The sequence below is a fragment of the Rhinoderma darwinii genome, chromosome 5 (genome assembly GCF_050947455.1).
Source record: "Rhinoderma darwinii isolate aRhiDar2 chromosome 5, aRhiDar2.hap1, whole genome shotgun sequence".
NCBI classification, from domain to species: Eukaryota; Metazoa; Chordata; class Amphibia; order Anura; family Rhinodermatidae; genus Rhinoderma; species Rhinoderma darwinii.
In genome coordinates this window covers 55,779,747-55,797,553 of record NC_134691.1, presented here as the reverse complement: position 1 = coordinate 55,797,553, position 17,807 = coordinate 55,779,747, and the positions used below count along the sequence as shown (strand labels likewise).

The 17,807-nt window shown below is 43.4% G+C and overlaps 1 protein-coding gene across 1 annotated transcript in view; it reads left to right on the top strand.

Annotated features, from left to right (window-relative positions):
• The window catches only part of DECR1 (2,4-dienoyl-CoA reductase 1), a 49,081-nt gene that overhangs the window by 19,737 nt on the left and 11,537 nt on the right, over nt 1-17,807 (top strand). The window contains exons 2-4 of the mRNA XM_075826022.1: nt 7,390-7,595; nt 9,514-9,571; nt 10,605-10,691. Of these exons, the coding sequence (XP_075682137.1) occupies nt 7,390-7,595; nt 9,514-9,571; nt 10,605-10,691 (351 nt within the window). The remainder of the gene's footprint in view (nt 1-7,389; nt 7,596-9,513; nt 9,572-10,604; nt 10,692-17,807) is intronic.

Here is a 17,807-nt window from a genome sequence, read left to right as displayed (position 1 = left end):
AATGCTGCCTCCACCGTGCTCCCTGATGCTGCCTCCACCGTGCTCCCTGATGCTGCCTCCACCGTGCTCCCTAATGCTGCCTCCACCGTGCTCCCTAATGCTGCCTCCACCGTGCTCCCTAATGCTGCCTCCACCGTGCTCCCTAATGCTGCCTCCACCGTGCTCCCTAATGCTGCCTCCACCGTGCTCCCTAATGCTGCCTCCACCGTGCTCCCTAATGCTGCCTCCACCGTGCTCCCTAATGCTGCCTCCACCGTGCTCCCTAATGCTGCCTCCACCGTGCTCCCTAATGCTGCCTCCACCGTGCTCCCTAATGCTGCCTCCACCGTGCTCCCTAATGCTGCCTCCACCGTGCTCCCTAATGCTGCCTCCACCGTGCTCCCTAATGCTGCCTCCACCGTGCTCCCTAATGCTGCCTCCACCGTGCTCCCTAATGCTGCCTCCACCGTGCTCCCTAATGCTGCCTCCACCGTGCTCCCTAATGCTGCCTCCACCGTGCTCCCTAATGCTGCCTCCACCGTGCTCCCTAATGCTGCCTCCACCGTGCTCCATAATGCTGCCTCCACCGTGCTCCACAATGCTGCCTCCACCGTGCTCCACAATGCTGCCTCCACCGTGCTCCACAATGCTGCCTCCACCGTGCTCCACAATGCTGCCTCCACCGTGCTCCACAATGCTGCCTCCACCGTGCTCCACAATGCTGCCTCCACCGTGCTCCACAATGCTGCCTCCACCGTGCTCCACAATGCTGCCTGCACCGTGCTCCACAATGCTGCCTGCACCGTGCTCCACAATGCTGCCTCCACCGTGCTCCACAATGCTGCCTCCACCGTGCTCCACAATGCTGCCTCCACCGTGCTCCACAATGCTGCCTCCACCGTGCTCCACAATGCTGCCTCCACCGTGCTCCACAATGCTGCCTCCACCGTGCTCCACAATGCTGCCTCCACCGTGCTCCACAATGCTGCCTCCACCGTGCTCCATAATGCTGCCCCCACCGTGCTTCACAATGCTGCCCCCACCATGCTTCACTGTTGGTGTGGTGTTCTTTTGATGATGTGCAGTGTTTGCTTTGCTCCAAACATACCTTTTGGAATTATGGCCAAAAAGTTCAGCCTTTGTCTCATCAGAACATAACACGTTTTCCCACATGCTTTTGGCGGACTTGATGTAGGTCTTTGCAAAACATAGCCGGGCTTGGATGTTTTTCTTTGTTAGAAAAGGCTTCCGTCTTGCCACCCTACCCCACAGCCCAGACATATCAAGAATATGGAAGATTGTTGTAACGTGCACTGCACAACCAGTACCTGCCAGAAAGACCTGCAGCTCCTTTAGGGCCAGTTTACATGGAGTTTTTTTTACGCGGAAACCGCACCAAAAAACGGCCGAAAATGTCTCCCATTAATTTCAATGGGAGGCGGAGGTGTTTTTTTCCCGCGAGCGGAGAAACCGGCTCACGGGAAAAAGGGATATGCCCTATCTTCGGGCGTTTACGCCTCTGACCTCCCATTGACATCAATGGGAGGCAGAGAAAGCATATTTCACGGCGGATTATGCCCGCGGTGCTCAGTGGCGCGGGCAAAAATCCTGCGTGGAGGCAGATTTTTCTCCTGCAAAAAACTCCATGTGAACCCAGCCTTAGGCCTCATGCACACGACCGTAAAAACTCCCGTTATTACGGGACGTAATTACGACCCGTAATAACGGGCTCATAGACTTCTATTGGCGACGGGTGCCTTCCCGTTTTCTCACGGGAAGGTGCCCGTGCCGTTGAAAAAGATAGAACATGTCCTATTTCAGGCCGTAATAACGGCACGGACAGTCCATAGAAGTCTATGGAGCTCTCGTAATGACGGGTGGCTACATGTGTGCACCTGTCATTACGGCAGCGTTGCTAAGCGACGTCAGTAAATAGTCACTGTCCAGGGAGCTGAAAGAGTTAACTGATCGGCAGTAACTCTTTCAGCACCCTGGACAGTGACTACCGATCAGAATAAACCTGTAAAAAATAAAAATAAACGACGTTCATACTTACCGAGAACTTCCTGCTTCCTCCGTCCGGTCTCCCGCCCGTTGCCTTGGTGACGCGTCCCTCTCTACATCCGGCCCGACGTCCTGGCTGACGTTTCAGCCCATGTGACCGCTGCAGCCAATCACAGGTCAATCACAGGCTGCAGCGGTCACATGGACTGCCGCGTCATCCACGGATGTCGGGCTGGATGTGAAGAGAGGGATGCGTCACCAAGGCAACGGCCGGGTAAGTATGAATTTCTTTAACTTTTATTACAGAAAGGGCTGTCCCTTCTCTCTATCCTGCACTGATAGAGAGAAGGGGCTGCCGATTAGTGCAGTGCTATTTTGCCGCCAAAAACGTGCCCGTAAATACGGGTGGAATACGGGTGACACCGGACCCATATTTACGGGCACGGGTTCGTAAATACTGGTGCAAAACGGGTCGAATACGTGTGACACCGGACCCGTATTTACACCAGTATTTACGGGTGGGAAAAAATACGGTCGTGTGCATGAGGCCTTAATGTTGCTTCTTGTAGTTTAATTTAAAAGGTCTAACAATCTTGGAGACTAATTAGTCAGGAGTCAATTCGTCTCTAGTCGAGGTACTTGGTTGGACCGATCTCCATCACTTGGTCACCACAGATGTGGCAGCTGTTCCTTCTGTAGGTTCATTATTAGGGATAGGTGCATTAGAGTGGGTTCGACTATTTTTGAGGTTAGAGCTTTCATTACGTGTCGCACAGATTATGTAGTTTATTGCATCGAATACCCCTGTCTTTTTTTTTTTTTTTTATAGGCAAGCCCATTAGACCTATGTTTATTAGATTTAGGGAACACTGTAGATCATTAATTACGGGACATGGTTCCCCACGTTTGATTCAACATATGGGAGAATGTCACGGAGGTGATGATACGTGTATGACGTTTGCAGGATTAATGTGAGTTAAACCAGGTCATAACGGACATGAGAAATTGTTGAGATTAGAAACGATATGCATTGCACGGTTTGATGCATTGGCTCCTATGGGGTTAAACCAACGTAACGATTGGAATACTATGCTAACATGAGTTCCTTGCATTATGACTTGTTTCAATATAAGGGCTCATCCACACGCTGCGGAATTGTCGCGTTTATTTCTGACGGAGAAAACGCAGCAGAATACAGTAGCCGCATAGTGGATGAGCTTTAACAAATCTCATCCACAAGCTGCATAAAAACTCCTGCGGCGCGTATTTTTCGGACTGCAACATGTCAATTCCTGCTGCGGAAAGTGTCCAGAATTGCTGCGTTTTTCAGAGATGTCTCCATCTCCTAACATTGTGAAAAACGCAGCAATTTACGCACCATTTTCTGTCACAAAAACCGCAGGAAATGGTGCGTTTTTGCCGCAGCAGTAAGTCTCTGACTTTCAACGTAATTGCTGCAGAAATTTTCTGCAACAATTCCGTTGTGTGTGGACAAGCTCTAACAATGTTTCTGCTTTTTGGAACCATATTGCTACTTCTGTGTTTATGTTGTGTGTTCTGTCTTATCACATGTGAGACTCCGTTGCGGTCATGTGATCGCTATAAAAACACGTGATACCCATTATGGGAGGCACCAAGATGAAGCGTCATGTGATGTAACATGGGTGACGTGTCGGTCTTTTGGGAGTACTGTGTTTGTGTCCTCATAGCCCATGTGGTTTTATCATATAGGATTGTGAAAATAAAGTGAAGAAAATCTGGATTTGGTGAGTGCCGTGTCTTCCCTTTTTTTTCTTCTTGCTTATGAGGATTGCAATGCTTTGTGTTCACTTGACACTGAGCACCACCATTTGATATCTTCCGAAGAAAGTTTTTGTTGCTCCAGTGTGGATAATGCTAATTTTTTGCTGCACCTGTGCGCGGGGTGCAGGTGCCGATCAATTCCTTAATTTCATCATCCTTTAAGGTTGCTGTAGGCCTCTGGTAGCCTCCCGGACCAATTTTCGTCTTGTCTTTTCATCAAATTTTGAGGGACGTCTAGTTATTGGTAATTTCACTGTTGTACCAAATGTAATCCACTTCTTGATGACCATCTTCACTGTGTTCCATGGTATATCTAAAGCCTTGGAAATTCTTTGGTACCCTTCTCCTGACTGATGCCTTTCAACAATCAGATCCCTTTGATGTGTTGTAAGCTCTTTACGGACCATGGCTTTTGCTGTCACATGCACCAAAGAAAATGTCAGGAAAATCCTAATAGAACAGCTGAACTTTATATGGGGTTACTCAGAATCACTTTTTCCCCTCTGAAAATGTTTGTTTTTTCAATGGAATTGTACAGATTATGGGTCACATTAAAGTGTTTTTGAAACGTCTACACGTCATTTTTTTTTTATTGCCTTGTGAATAAGGCCTTACAGAGCGGGGTCACCGAGTGCTGAGTCATATAGCGCATAAAAGTCGCTAACGCTCTGCTGTCTCAAGCTGCAGAGCTCCAAACCTCCTCTGGCATTAACATCCGCACAAAAACTGTATGCCGGGAGCTTCATGGCATGGGTTTCCGTGACCGAGCAGCTGCCTACCAGCCTCACATCACAATGCCAAGCGTTTAATGGAGTGGTGTAAAGCCGCCACCACTGGACTCTGGAGCGGTGGAAACGTGTTCTGTGCAATGATGAATCGCTCTTCTCTATCTGGCGGTCTGATGGACGAGTCTGGGTTTGGTGAATGCCAGGAGAACGTTGCCTGTCTGCATTGTGCCAACTGTAAAGTTTTGTGGAGGAGGGATAATGCTATGAGGTTGTTTTTTATGGGTTGGCCTGGACCCCTGAGTTCCAGTGAAGGGAAATCTTAATGCTTCCAAATACCAAGACATTTTGGACAATTTGTAGCTTCCAACTTTGTGAGAGCAGTTTGGGGTTCGGACCTTTTCTGGTCCAGCATGACTGTGCCCCAGTGCACAAAGCAACGTCCATAGAGACATGGTGGGGTGAGTTTGGTGTGGAAGATCCTTGACTGGCCCTCACAGAGCCCTGACCTCAATCCCAAAAAAACACCTTTTGGGATGAACCAGAACAGAGATTACAAACCAGGCCCTCTCCTCCACCATCAGTGTCTGCATTATGCATGCTCTTCTGGATGAACGGGCAATAATTCCCACAGATACACTGCAACATCTGGTAGAAAGTCTTCCCAGAAGAGTGGAAGCTGTTTTTACTTGAAAAGGGGGAACAACTCTATATTAATGCCTATGGATTTAGAATGGGATGTCATAAAAGCTCTTGTAGGTGTCCCAATACTTTTGTCCATATAGTGTAGATTTGATTTACCAGAAGTTTTGCCTTTTACTGACCTTGAAGGCAATGAATAAATATTTTTATATTTACGTTTTTTTTATTTTTCGTTAATGAGCGGAATTTTCTTTTTTTTTTTCTTTTTATTAAATCCAGATGTCACTGGAAATTAATAAACGCCATTACACAAGTGACCTTTTTATATTGAATGTATTCTACATCCTTCTCAACGTGTGCTCTTACAATATGACATCTGTGCTTCCATATGTCAGTACTTTTATCTCTGGTCTTGACGTTTTATATCCTTATTGTGGGGAAAGAACATGTAATGGCTGTTAATTCTCGAGCACAGGGGGCGCCGCACTTGTAAATGATACGGCAGAATGGTTTGAGATCTCTGTCTGATTCCTTATATTGCTGCTCGTACAACGGACGATCTATATGACCTATAATGAGCAAAGACTTCTAACCTATCTCTAGTGCTAGTACATAACATATAGGCAGCCCATTCTGCTGATATGGGGCCCCTGGAGGGCGGGAGCCCATTCCAGGTTTTTTCGTGTCCTCGTTTTAATGGGTGGTGCGAATCTGAATCGGGACATTGTCTCTACAGTGGCTGCAATGTTGGCAAACCAGAAATGGGGAAAATCAGATGGAGGCACCAAGATCTCCTGCACAGGTGGTAAGAAGTGTGGTGGTGTCGGGCTACCTGACTTTAATATTTGCAATTTGGCCTTCTGTCCTCCTATGTATGTTTTCTGCTCTAGTGGCTTTTCATTGCAGACTTTTTTTTGTAGCTTTAGGTCTCTTGTACGTGGCCATGTTATGGCTCTGCTTTGTGCGTGTTTTCATAGAGGCTTTATACCCCTAAATCTTTAAGGATCATAACCTAATCCGTATCCGCAAATCATTTTTTGGTGTTGTGTGCCAGTACATGTCATGTAGTGGGAATCTAGCAGTTAGGTGGTATGTTCTGGTTATTTAAAAAGCAGATTGCTGAGAGTAAAACCCACATAGTAAACAATTGTCTTATAACATTGACTTAAAACACAGGTGGTGCGAGTCAGTTTTCTTCCTTTTAAGGAGAGCTATTTTGCATATTTTTTCCCAGAGACCTTTGCATTAAAGACTCTCTTTACTAGCTGGATCTCCACAAGGAGGATCAGTATCTTCCAAGAAAAATCCACTCAAATTGCCTCTTTGGCCTATTGAATCTTTGCAGTAATATTTTTTATTTTTCTATAGCGGACATATTGGCCACTTTAGTTTCACCCAATCTCTTTTCCTCATATAAACAAACCTGTAGGCTGTACAATAGTAGTGAACAAATGTTACGGAGATGCAAATAAAGAGGCAAAGGGAGCGAACTATGAACTTACGTTCTATTTGACATGAAGTGGGGGGGGGGGGGTGTAATTCATACAAGGTGCTGTTGTCTACAGTTGGGATTTAATGATCATACTTCCAGCCGAGCATTGAACTTTTCATTCGAGGGTTTGTGAGATGACGTTTGCCAGCTACAGAAGTGGAACCTGTAAAACTCTATATGGTTTAAATTTTGGGCCTTCAGAGGTTTCCTGGTGGAATGAATGGCAAAACTTGTAAAGTTTTTGCTATTTTTTGTTTGGTGGGTGGTGGATATGGCCTCCTTTGGGCTTTCTCCTTCGATGCGCCTGTTATAACATTATTTAAATAAACGTGTTTGATGTAACGTCTACTTTGCCGTTTCAATTAAAAATTAAAAAGACCTTTTGAATTAACGTTTGATAACTTTAGCATTCAAGTGGAAAAGCAGAGCTGAGCACGTATGATGGAGTCTATTGTGATATAAAATATACCACTTTCTGGCTCGCTGTGTTTTCCGCGTAGATCATTGCATTTTATATTCTTTTCTGCAAAAAATGTTAATATAAAAAAAAAAAAACACAATAGCGGTTTAAAAAAAATTTATATATTTTTTCCTTTAAATGACAATGGGACCGCGCACTCTATGGTCTGGCTTTATATTTAATTCTAAGACAATCAAAATAAGTTTTTAGTTTCCTATTCTTTCACGTCCACCATGGATTCTTGTGTGCGCTCCATACTAATCTTGCTGTTTTTGTGCTGTCAGGTATTCAGCAATGGATCACCAATTTTATCAAACGAGAACAAGGAAGCCCCTCAAGCGAAGTTCTACCCGCCATTTCAGAATGTGATGCTGCCTCCTGATACATTCAAAGGAAAGGTGGCATTTATCACAGGAGGTGGCACAGGCCTCGGGAAAGGGATGGCGACAGCCCTGTCCAGATTGGGCGCAGAATGTGTTCTATCCAGCAGGTAAGCTTTTTAAGGTGGACGATCTCTTGATCCACTGTTGATATTAAGCTATATTTTTTAACTTCTATTCACACCCATCTTTTATATAAAACATGTTTCCTGTTTGTAATGCTGTGGTAAATTGTCAGTTGTCTATTTTCGTGCTATTATTAGAAAATTTCCCTTTTATTTGTGGCTACTTACCAGTGATGATGACCAGAAATATTATAGCATACAGATGTAGCAATCTTCAACTTGATATTTTGCTGCAGCGTGGTAACTTATTTCATAACCCAACCAAAACTTTTGAAAAACTGACCTTAAAGTGAACCTTTCACCTGTCCATACATGTGCAGCATGTAATGGGCAGGGCTGCACAAACCCTGGGGCACTTTAAAAAAAAAATTCTACCCTCCTCCGTTATATTTGGCACACAATATTTAAATAACCCCCTGAACTGTCAATGGGGCGTGTAATGGCAAGGGGGCGTGTTACTATGGCTGTGACACTGTCCAATCAGTGCCACAGCAAGAGCTGGAGAGAGGAGAGCGTAGCTCGTATGCTACGCTGCTTCCCTAACTGCCATTCACTACTATGGGAGTTACGGAAACAGCTCAGTGAGTTACACTGTTTCCGTAACTTCCAACCGTGTAATCGGGAAGTGGCCGGGAGGCAGCATGAACACAAAAAGCTAGAACTGGGTTTAGGGGGCCCCGTTCTAGAGATAGCTGCGGGTCCCAGAGGTGGGACCCACATCTTTCTGACATTTACGACATCTCCTGTGGATATGTCAAAAATGGCCCTCATGGGAAAAACCCCTTTAAAAAAAAATGGCCATATGCAGTGTTTTTTGTTTGTTTTTGTGTAACTAGTTAGAAACATTTGTTTATGGCAGCAAAGTGGGTGAAAATTTAATTTCTGACTGACAGAAGTTTGTTCCATTGTACAAGTTTTATTAGACATTCCACTCTAGTGACCATACATAATCGCTATGGAGTGTAACGGGTATTGCTAGGGCAGCCATCAGGATTTTACAATAATGATTGACTACAAACTGGGACCGTATTAACTTTCTTGATTGTGTGTGGTGCTAGTGTTTGGTGCGATTTACTTGACGCCGGGATCCAAACACTGGTAAACGTCTGGGTCGTGGCATCAGTACATGGACTAGTTAGGTGCAGAGGGGTTATAAGATCATCATCTCACTCCATCTCTTGAAATAAAAACAAACAAACTCCTATTTGTGACATTCGTATAGCAAATATATGCTCCCTCATTGATAAGGGGAGGTGATAAATAAACAAGTTTGTTACCCCTCCTCCTGGTTTCATCTAAAGCCATACAGGGACAAATGGAGGATCGCAGATCCTCTTCCTGTCCCTTCACGCTGTCATGTCCCCTGCGGGCCCTCCTCTTCTCCTTCACGCAGGCTAAAGTGTCTATGCTGCTCCCACTTCAGCTTGCTCTAGCTTGGACAGAGGATTCTTGGCTCAGTTAGATGCATATTTGTCCTAGGCTACTGAAGTGCTACCCTGCCAGGACGTGAACTGCGCACATGTGGCTTTCTCACCTCAGGCCGCCTCCGCTTTCAGGAAGGGAGTTCTGTGGATATGCTATTAAAGTCTAAGATGGGAAAACATCATCAAGTTCCATTGTTATAAAACAGTCCGTGGCCCTTTGACTCTATCGTTGAGGTTACTAATGTGCTAATCTGGTGGCTACAGTAAGTTTCACCATTAATCTAAACTAAGTAGTGTTATAAGCATTCTGGGTGACCTTTGTCCCTTTACTTACAGTAGAGAATATCTTCAAGTAATTTTCCACATAGGTGCTGTAGCTTTTCCTGCTACAGTCCAAACCTTTTTCTTCGGTGACCAAGAATGACCATTTTATCACTTTTTTTTTATTTGTTTTATTAATTTTTTATTTTTTTTTGCAGGAAATTGGATGTTCTGAAAGCATCTGCGGCTGAAATTACATCGGAAACTGGAAATAAGGTCATTTTAAAATGAAGCCTGTACGGTCTCTGATTGGATTTACTGCAAACTTCCATATTTCAGTGTTTTACATCTGCTGTATATAATGCCAATGGTGCATTTGTCTTGCCATGTTACTCTTCATATGGACACATTATGGCTATAACTATGTGTGTGTGTGCAAGTTTTAGTCACAAATAACATGTATGCCGCTTTCATGTAGGCCAAGACACGAAATAATCGTCATTGTTTAATCTTTTTCTAAATAACCGCGTTGAAAAGTACGTTGCAGAATGGTGATGAGTCTTTATTTACACACCTCACGCAAATAAAGGCGTGAGAAATTATATTATTCTTGGGCCTAGTTCACACGTTTTGCAGGTTTTAAAAAGCTTCCTCAAAAATCCATCAGATTTTGACCAGCCTGCACTTTTTTGGCGCGCTTTTCATGGCATTTTTCGCAGGCATTGAGGAGCGCGAGTAAAAAAAATGCTGCGAAAAACGCCTTTTCTGCCTCCCATTGATTTCAATGGAAGGTCAGAGATAGAACCGCGCCAAGAAAGAACGTGCCGTGGTTTTTAAAAAAAAAAATTAAAAATGCCTCTGCCTCCCAGGAGTTCTGACCTATATTCGCTTTATGCTAATAAGTTTCTTAATGGACAACTGGGCGTGTTTTATTGTTTGACCAAGTGGGCGTTATGGAGAGAAGTGTATGACGCTGACCAATCAGCGTCATACACTTCTCTCCATTCATGTACTCGGCACATAGCGATATAGCTATATCACGATGTGCAGCCACATACACACACTATAACGTTACTCAAGTGTCCTGACAGTGAATATACATTACCTCCAACCAGGACGTCATGTCTATTCACAATCCCGCAGTTAGGAGTTTTCAAAGGATCGGTCACCGACATTACGGTATCGGTTGTGTTACATCAGGATGCAATGTACATAAAGTATAACATGTTCATCAGCTAAAACTGAGAATAACTGTACAGACAGATACAAAGTAACATCATTCTTCATTCTACAATCTTCTAATCTGTAGGTTCATGCTGTTCAGTGCGATATCCGAGATCCAGAGTCTGTTAAGAAAGCTGTAGCAGAAGTTATTCAAGTGGCAGGACATCCAAATGTGAGTATCCTTTATATAGGGCACCATTCTGGCCCTTTTTGCCTTACACCATACTGTGCGCAGATACCCTGGTATACAGTAATACGGACCACAGTATCTGTAATGGGGTATAATAACTCTGCTAGAGGACAGGGCCAGGAAGTGTTGTCATGGGCACAGGGGAAAACAGGCTGCAGAGAAAATTCTCTTATTTTTGTTTTTTTTATATTCGCCAAACAAACTACAACTGGCAATACCGGGTTGTTCCATATGAACCAATCCCAAAAATGTAAACCGGATCCACAAAAAAAAAATCTAACTTGTATGGCGGCAGCCCAAATATTACTGATGTCTGCTTTTGGGGTAAATAAGGACGTGACAAGTTGGAATTTAACATGCCCAATCCTTTGTTCCAGGGGAGATGAGACCGGCCAGCAGTTTCTGGCTACCACTCTCCTCTCCCTTTGGTAAAAATTATGCTTTTACACAAATTTTCTGCTTGTTCTATTTTCAGGAGGGCCTGTAACATTTATTTGTTATACTTAACAATTTCCTTATGTGACCTAATATTCAGTTTCACACTTTTATTATTTAAATCAATGTCCACAGACATAGGTAATTTACCTGTCCAGAACATTCAGTGGTCCCACCATTTTGGCCCGAGTAGGTTTTTCTTTAGTGCGCTCCCAATCAGTATATCTTGGGAAAGATCTCTCCAATCTCGGCTGTCATTTCAAAGCCTAGTGACCATGCTGAGGCGGGCGAGAAGGTCTGCTGGCTTTCTAACCTGTCTGCATCTAGGGGACAATTGTCTTGTATGCAAATTTGAAAAGGAACAGGCCAACACAGACTGCAGAGGATCCCCGGGCAAGACCAGTATATGGGCACCTTGATCTCCAATAGCTCGTCATAAAGCACCTCCCTTATGTCTGTCTAAGGGTATATTCACACAAGGGTATATTCAACTTGTTGCAGATGTTTCTGTGACTGTCCCATTCATCTGAATCGGGCCCGCAGAAATCATGCACATCCTGCCCTATTCAGATGTACGGGAAAAAAATTTTAGCCCAAAAATTTCTGCAACGAATTTACTGCCTGTGAACATATCCGAACAATCCCCTAGTAATTGTGATCTATAAAATCCATTATCTCAGTCTCTTGCATACAATCTTCTAGACAATAGGAAGCTGCTTTTAAGGCGATAGTCGGCCCTCTTACCTAGGGGGCCACTGTGTACCTGCACAGCTTGCACATATGATGTCTGCCCCTTGTTTATCGTATTATAATATTGTAAAATACAATGTTTCTTTACAATTCTTGTAATGTGTCTAAACAGAAAGGTGACCGTCCCCCTTACAATTCTAGAAAATGTTTAATATCAAGCAGGTGTTTTTCTTCTGAATAAATGATTGTAGGTTTGGGCTCCATGCGGACCCTCGGTTGCTCTTGACCATTATTTGCAGGCAGGGGGCGTTTGGCTGCCGGGTAGTATGATGATTTGCGTTTCCTGAAGAACGCCACGAGGTTCTTTACTGATTAGCAAGACATGCCACAAATGTAACTCCAGAAACATACATTTTCTACAAGCTTTTGCTCTGGTTAGATGTGCTGGAGCTTGTAGTTCCACACACTAATCCCGTTTTTGTTTTTTTCCTTTTTGATTGAAAATCTTCTATACAGCTCATGTTTTGTTTTTGGGAAGACAGTAAAGACCCCAGACGTCCCCTGTTCTGTTCATTTGTGTGGTCTCCACATGCCTTCCCTCTGAACTCCGTCACTTTATCACCCGCTGGAGCTGAATTATTGGCAGATCTATGTACTCACTCCCCGGTCTCCTTTCTGCTTGTATCTTCCTGACACAGCCGCCTCTTTTAATATATCCCTGTATGACCGCTCCCTCCTCATCTACATTGACCTATTAGTGACTTGCCTGGATGACTGATGAAAGTAAACGGACAACTCACTCATTAAGACGGTTTCTCTATTCTGTTTGATGTATGATGAGCGCTATTTAGGAAGAAGCCTGGCTAAATGGCTCAGATCTATTGCACATCACTACTCCGAATGTGACCTTATGGCCAGACTTCTTTTCAAGCACAGAGACGTTTCTTTCACAGTATAATTTGCATTAAATATGGTTGTGTGCTTATATAATTACGTATTAAGTTAATTTGACAGCAATATTGTATGAATGTCATGCGCCGCAACGAGAAATGAGCGCTGATATTGGAGCTGATCTACTGTAGTCTGCGCGAGAGAGCATGAAAAGCGACTCTTCAGGGAGCAGCAGCCTGAAACGATCATGTGTCTCTGATCACCTCCGACTAACTGCAGGCACGGTCACAAGTCTGGCCTGATGGGGCAGAACTTAAAGGGGCAGTCCAGCCTCCAGCATTTTTCACTGGATAAGTGAACAATTGTAGACTGGTGAGGGTTCAACCGCTGGGACCACCACTGATAGCCAGAATGGGTGACGCCGTTCTTCCCCAGCTGCCAGACGGTAGCTAGGAAAAGTTTGAATGAAGCCGGACTGCACATGCCAGGTCCTTTGCTCCATTTAAAGTCTATGGGGCTGACCAAAACAGCAGAGCTCGGAGCAGATCAACATGGCCCAGGTGCCGACTGCATGTCATTTTACGCTCCCAACTAAACATCTGCATCACCTTTCTTTCCCATTTTTATAAAAATGCATTAAAGAATTGCTCAAATGGCATTTCCCTAATATAATGTTATTGTACACGTTTTATATGCTAGTTACTGGGATTTACAGATTATACCGTGCAGCATTTTTACCGTTCTTGGACTAAAAATAATGGCATTAGGGAATTGTTACTAATGTGATTCCCAAGAAATACTTTAAATGCTAAGTACACCTTCACAATCCATTTTTTATTTTTTTGTCTCCAATGATTTGGCAGATGAAGTAGTCCTGATTTTTTAAATATTCTACTGTACAGCACCTATGAAGACCTATGTGTGTCAATGCAAAGGGGAAAATAATCCGCCATATAAAAAGTCCTAAAAACACTTCTTTATTTGGACCGCTAAGGAATGCAGATGCTGTGGGATTATAAATGGGTTGTCCCAGAATAAAAAATCATTACCTATCCATATTATATTATAGAGAATTGTCTGATTGCTGGGACCCCCACCGATCACAGAAACGGGTCCAGAACCCTGTGAGGAGGAGCTTGACTGAATCAGCGGTCGATCAATCGCCCGCTGCTCCATTCAATGTCTGACATTTATGGAAACAGCCGAGCGCTGTACTCTGCTGTTTCCATCATTGCCGTAGAGTTTAAAAGGAGATTGAATGGAGCGCCAATCGAGCAGTGAGGAGAAACGGAGTGCGAGACCCCCATTCTCAATATTATTTTATTTTAGTACATTCCCTTTACCACTTGCTAATAAAGAAGTGTTATTTAGATGCTGGATTATTTTCGTCTGATCTTCTGTTCCACTATTCGGGTATGTTCACATGGTATTTTCGGACCGTAAACGGCCGAAAAATCGGAAGCAGAACACCTCCAAACATCTGCCCATTGTTTTCAATGGGAATACGGCGTTATGCTCCGACGGGCCGTTTTTTTACGTGCCCATTTTTATAGACTATTGAAAACAGCTCCAAAAACGTCCATAAAAAACGCAGCGAATAACGTGAGTGGCTTAAAAAACGTCTGAAAATCAGGAGCTGTTTTCCCTTGAAAACAGCTTCGTATTTTCAGACGTTTTTGGTTAAGGGTATGTGCACACACACTAATTACGTCCGTAATTTACGGACGTATTTCGGCCGCAAGTTCCGGACCGAACACAGTGCAGGGAGCCGGGCTCCTAGCATCATAGTTATGTACGACGCTAGGAGTCCCTGCCTCGCTGCAGGACAACTGTCCCGTACTGTAATCATGTTTTCAGTACGTGACAGTTGTCCTGCAGCGAGGCAGGGACTCCTAGCATCGTACATAAGTATGATGCTAGGAGCCCGGCTCCCTGCACGGAGTTCGGGACGGAACTTGCGGCCGAAATACGTCCGTAAATTACGGACGTAATTAGTGTGTGTGCACATACCCTAAGCGTGTGAACATAGCCTAACATGCACCTGATGTCTGTATTATACTGGGTGAGTTTTTTTTAGACACTCTCCATGGTTACTGACTACAAATAAACCCTGTGCAGTCTGATCCAGCAGTTTTACTCCCTTGCATTAGTTCCTTACTTCATGCTAAACTACCGAATGTGCATTAGCAAGAAGCCGGGGACAAATGTAAATGAGTATAACTGCAAGATCAGACTGCACAGGGATTGTTTGTAGTCTGTAACCATGGAAACATTGGCACGTCACGTGTATATCTCAGGTGCATGGAGACTCTAGGACCTGAATCTTAAACTTTCTTTAATATGTCTTATGCGGTTTTTCTACTAATCTGAAAACCTTACCCAGTTATAAGGGTAAAAATCACTGGTGATGGCAGAAAGCAGATATTTATAACAAAGATTATCTGCCCAGAACTGCCATTACAACAGCGAAAAATCGACATCTGCTTATTTCAAACCAACTTTTTCATATATTGGTTCTACGTGCAGAATGATTAATAAAGCTCTGCTGCATCGGTATATTCAGCTCGACTACATCAGTCAACTAGTTCTACAGCTCCATACAATGAAACAGGGAAAAAAATAACTTTCTATATTTTCTTTGCAAATTTAAGATTTGCATGATCTTTGTGCAGCACCTGCCCTGCCGCAGTATATAAACAAAGTATTCTGAGAACGGATATACTGATTCATGTTATAGAATCTCTTCAAGGTAGAATTGTAATGTAGTAAGTTGTTTACCGGTATATGTGTATGGAAACCGGTTTTACGATTTTGTAAATATGCGCATCGTCAAGTTCAGGCCGATGTTTTTATTTTTATTTTTTATTTTTTTTTAATGTTTTTACATATAGGTCTGTTCTAGGGAGAACCTTACACTATATAAAATAATACATCTCCAGTAGGTAAGGGCTTAGGCGAAGTTCACACTTGCGTTGCATGATCCGTTTTTAGATCAGAATGACAGATAATTATCCGTTTTACATGGACACCAATGATAACAATAATCCATCCGTTGGACAACCTTTTTTTGAACAGCGAAAAGTCCTGCACTCTGCACGTTCATCCATAATGGATTATACAACGCAAGTGTGAACTTGGCCTTACCTGTAAGAGCTGGGGTGCAACCAATATTTACTCCCCTGCTTCTAGGGTCAGACTTGCCCACCTATGTGCCAGAGGGTCCTCCTGGACCCAGGCTCTGACAATGTGCCACACATGTTCAGTAGAGAACAACCCCATTTGGAGCTAACTTTGGAGCCGCAATAGGCACATTTTGAGACCATGAGGGAGATAAATTAAGTTTCATAGGGTGCAAGAATTCATGGGTCACAAATTATGACAAATTTGTCAGTATGGCACATAATAAACTTAGTGTCTGTATTACAACTGAAAGCTACAACTGGAACTCTAGTTTAGTAGAATCGTGGGATGTCGGAATATTCCGGCAATGATTTGGTCGCTAAACTGCGCCCTTATTATGGCTGCTTGAAAGTGACTATACTGTGATGTGTGACTAAACCTGGAATAAAACGGCACATACAGTAAATGAGGAGTTCTAATTGTTTTGACAAGGTAAGGCTTTCTAAAATGTCATTAAGTTTTGTAAATGGGTCACAACGCACCATGGACTAAATTGGGCAGCTAATCTGGTGGAGATCCCCGAGGCTTTCCCAAAGATCATTAGAATTAAAAAGCCCTTCTACCACTGGGATCTTAAACTCATTCTAGGCACATTTCATTATTGCATATTAGATTTTAACTTCAATTTGTGAGCTGGGAACACTGCCTTATATTGATCGTACAGAGAATAAATCACTTTATCTAGAGGATGCAGCTTCTCGGTGCAGGGCTCCCGCTGGATGACATACACTGTCTGCTTCTGAATTGAGACCTGTCACAATGGGGGAGCTTCATAGAAACCAGTGTATTAGGAAAAGCGAACGTCTTCCACAGAGCAGCAAATTCGGTCACTATTTTTATTTGCAACCTGCACTGGAAATAGAAACCGCTGTACTCTGACTGGTCACTGTAGGCAACCGCGTCCAGGACTCCTCAAAGAGGACCTGTCACTTCTCCTGACATATATATATTTCAGTAAATACTTGTAATCCCCATCAAATCACAATTCTGGAACACATTTTCTTAGAATCTGCATTGTGCTGTTCCTGTTATTCCTCCGAGAAATGTTTGAATTAATTGACAACTGGGTGTTCCCATCCCCCCTTGTCAAAGGGGCGTGTCCCTACATACTTTGACAATGTCCAATCAGTGCTGACAGTCAGTCTGTGTAGGGACACACCGTTAACTAGTAACACCCAGTTGTAAATGTATTCATACATTTCCAAGAGGAATAACAGAGGAGTGGTACAACATAGAGTTTTAAGAAAAGATTTTCCAGATTTTTTTTATTTCATGGTTAATACTAAAAGACATGTCAGGAGACGTGAGCGATTCTCTTTGATATTAGATATTTATTGGCGGACTCGTTGCCCAATTTCTACAGAATTTGACAACACTCTAACATGTATTGGGACAGCCCAACCGTCTCCCGACAACATTTCTTCAGGGGAAACATGAATTGGAAATAACATGTACGTCTATGGGGATGTTTGCTGAAGGCTCTCTTATTTGTCCAGCTCTGCACTAAATACGGGCTGTAACTCTGGATCAGTACAAAATAATTCATGCAATGTATTTACAGAGTTCCTCCACTTTTGACATAGATTATGGGAATATCATTAAGACTGGCATTTCATACACCAGTCTTAATATAAAGTGTGCTGGAGTAAAAAGTGGTGGAGGCGGCCTAAAACAGCAAAAAGTTGCAAACTATTACGCATATATGATATTGAATTTTTTTATGCCATAATACTGGCGTATAGCCAATGATAAATTCCACCCATTTTGTGTGTGTGTGTGTGTGTGTGTGTGTGTGTGTGTGTGTATCTATCATAAATTGTTGACTTTGCTTAATTTTTTTTCAGGGTATGTGTCAATCGGTATATAATATATATCCCTGCAAAGGAATGCATTTGTTTTAAT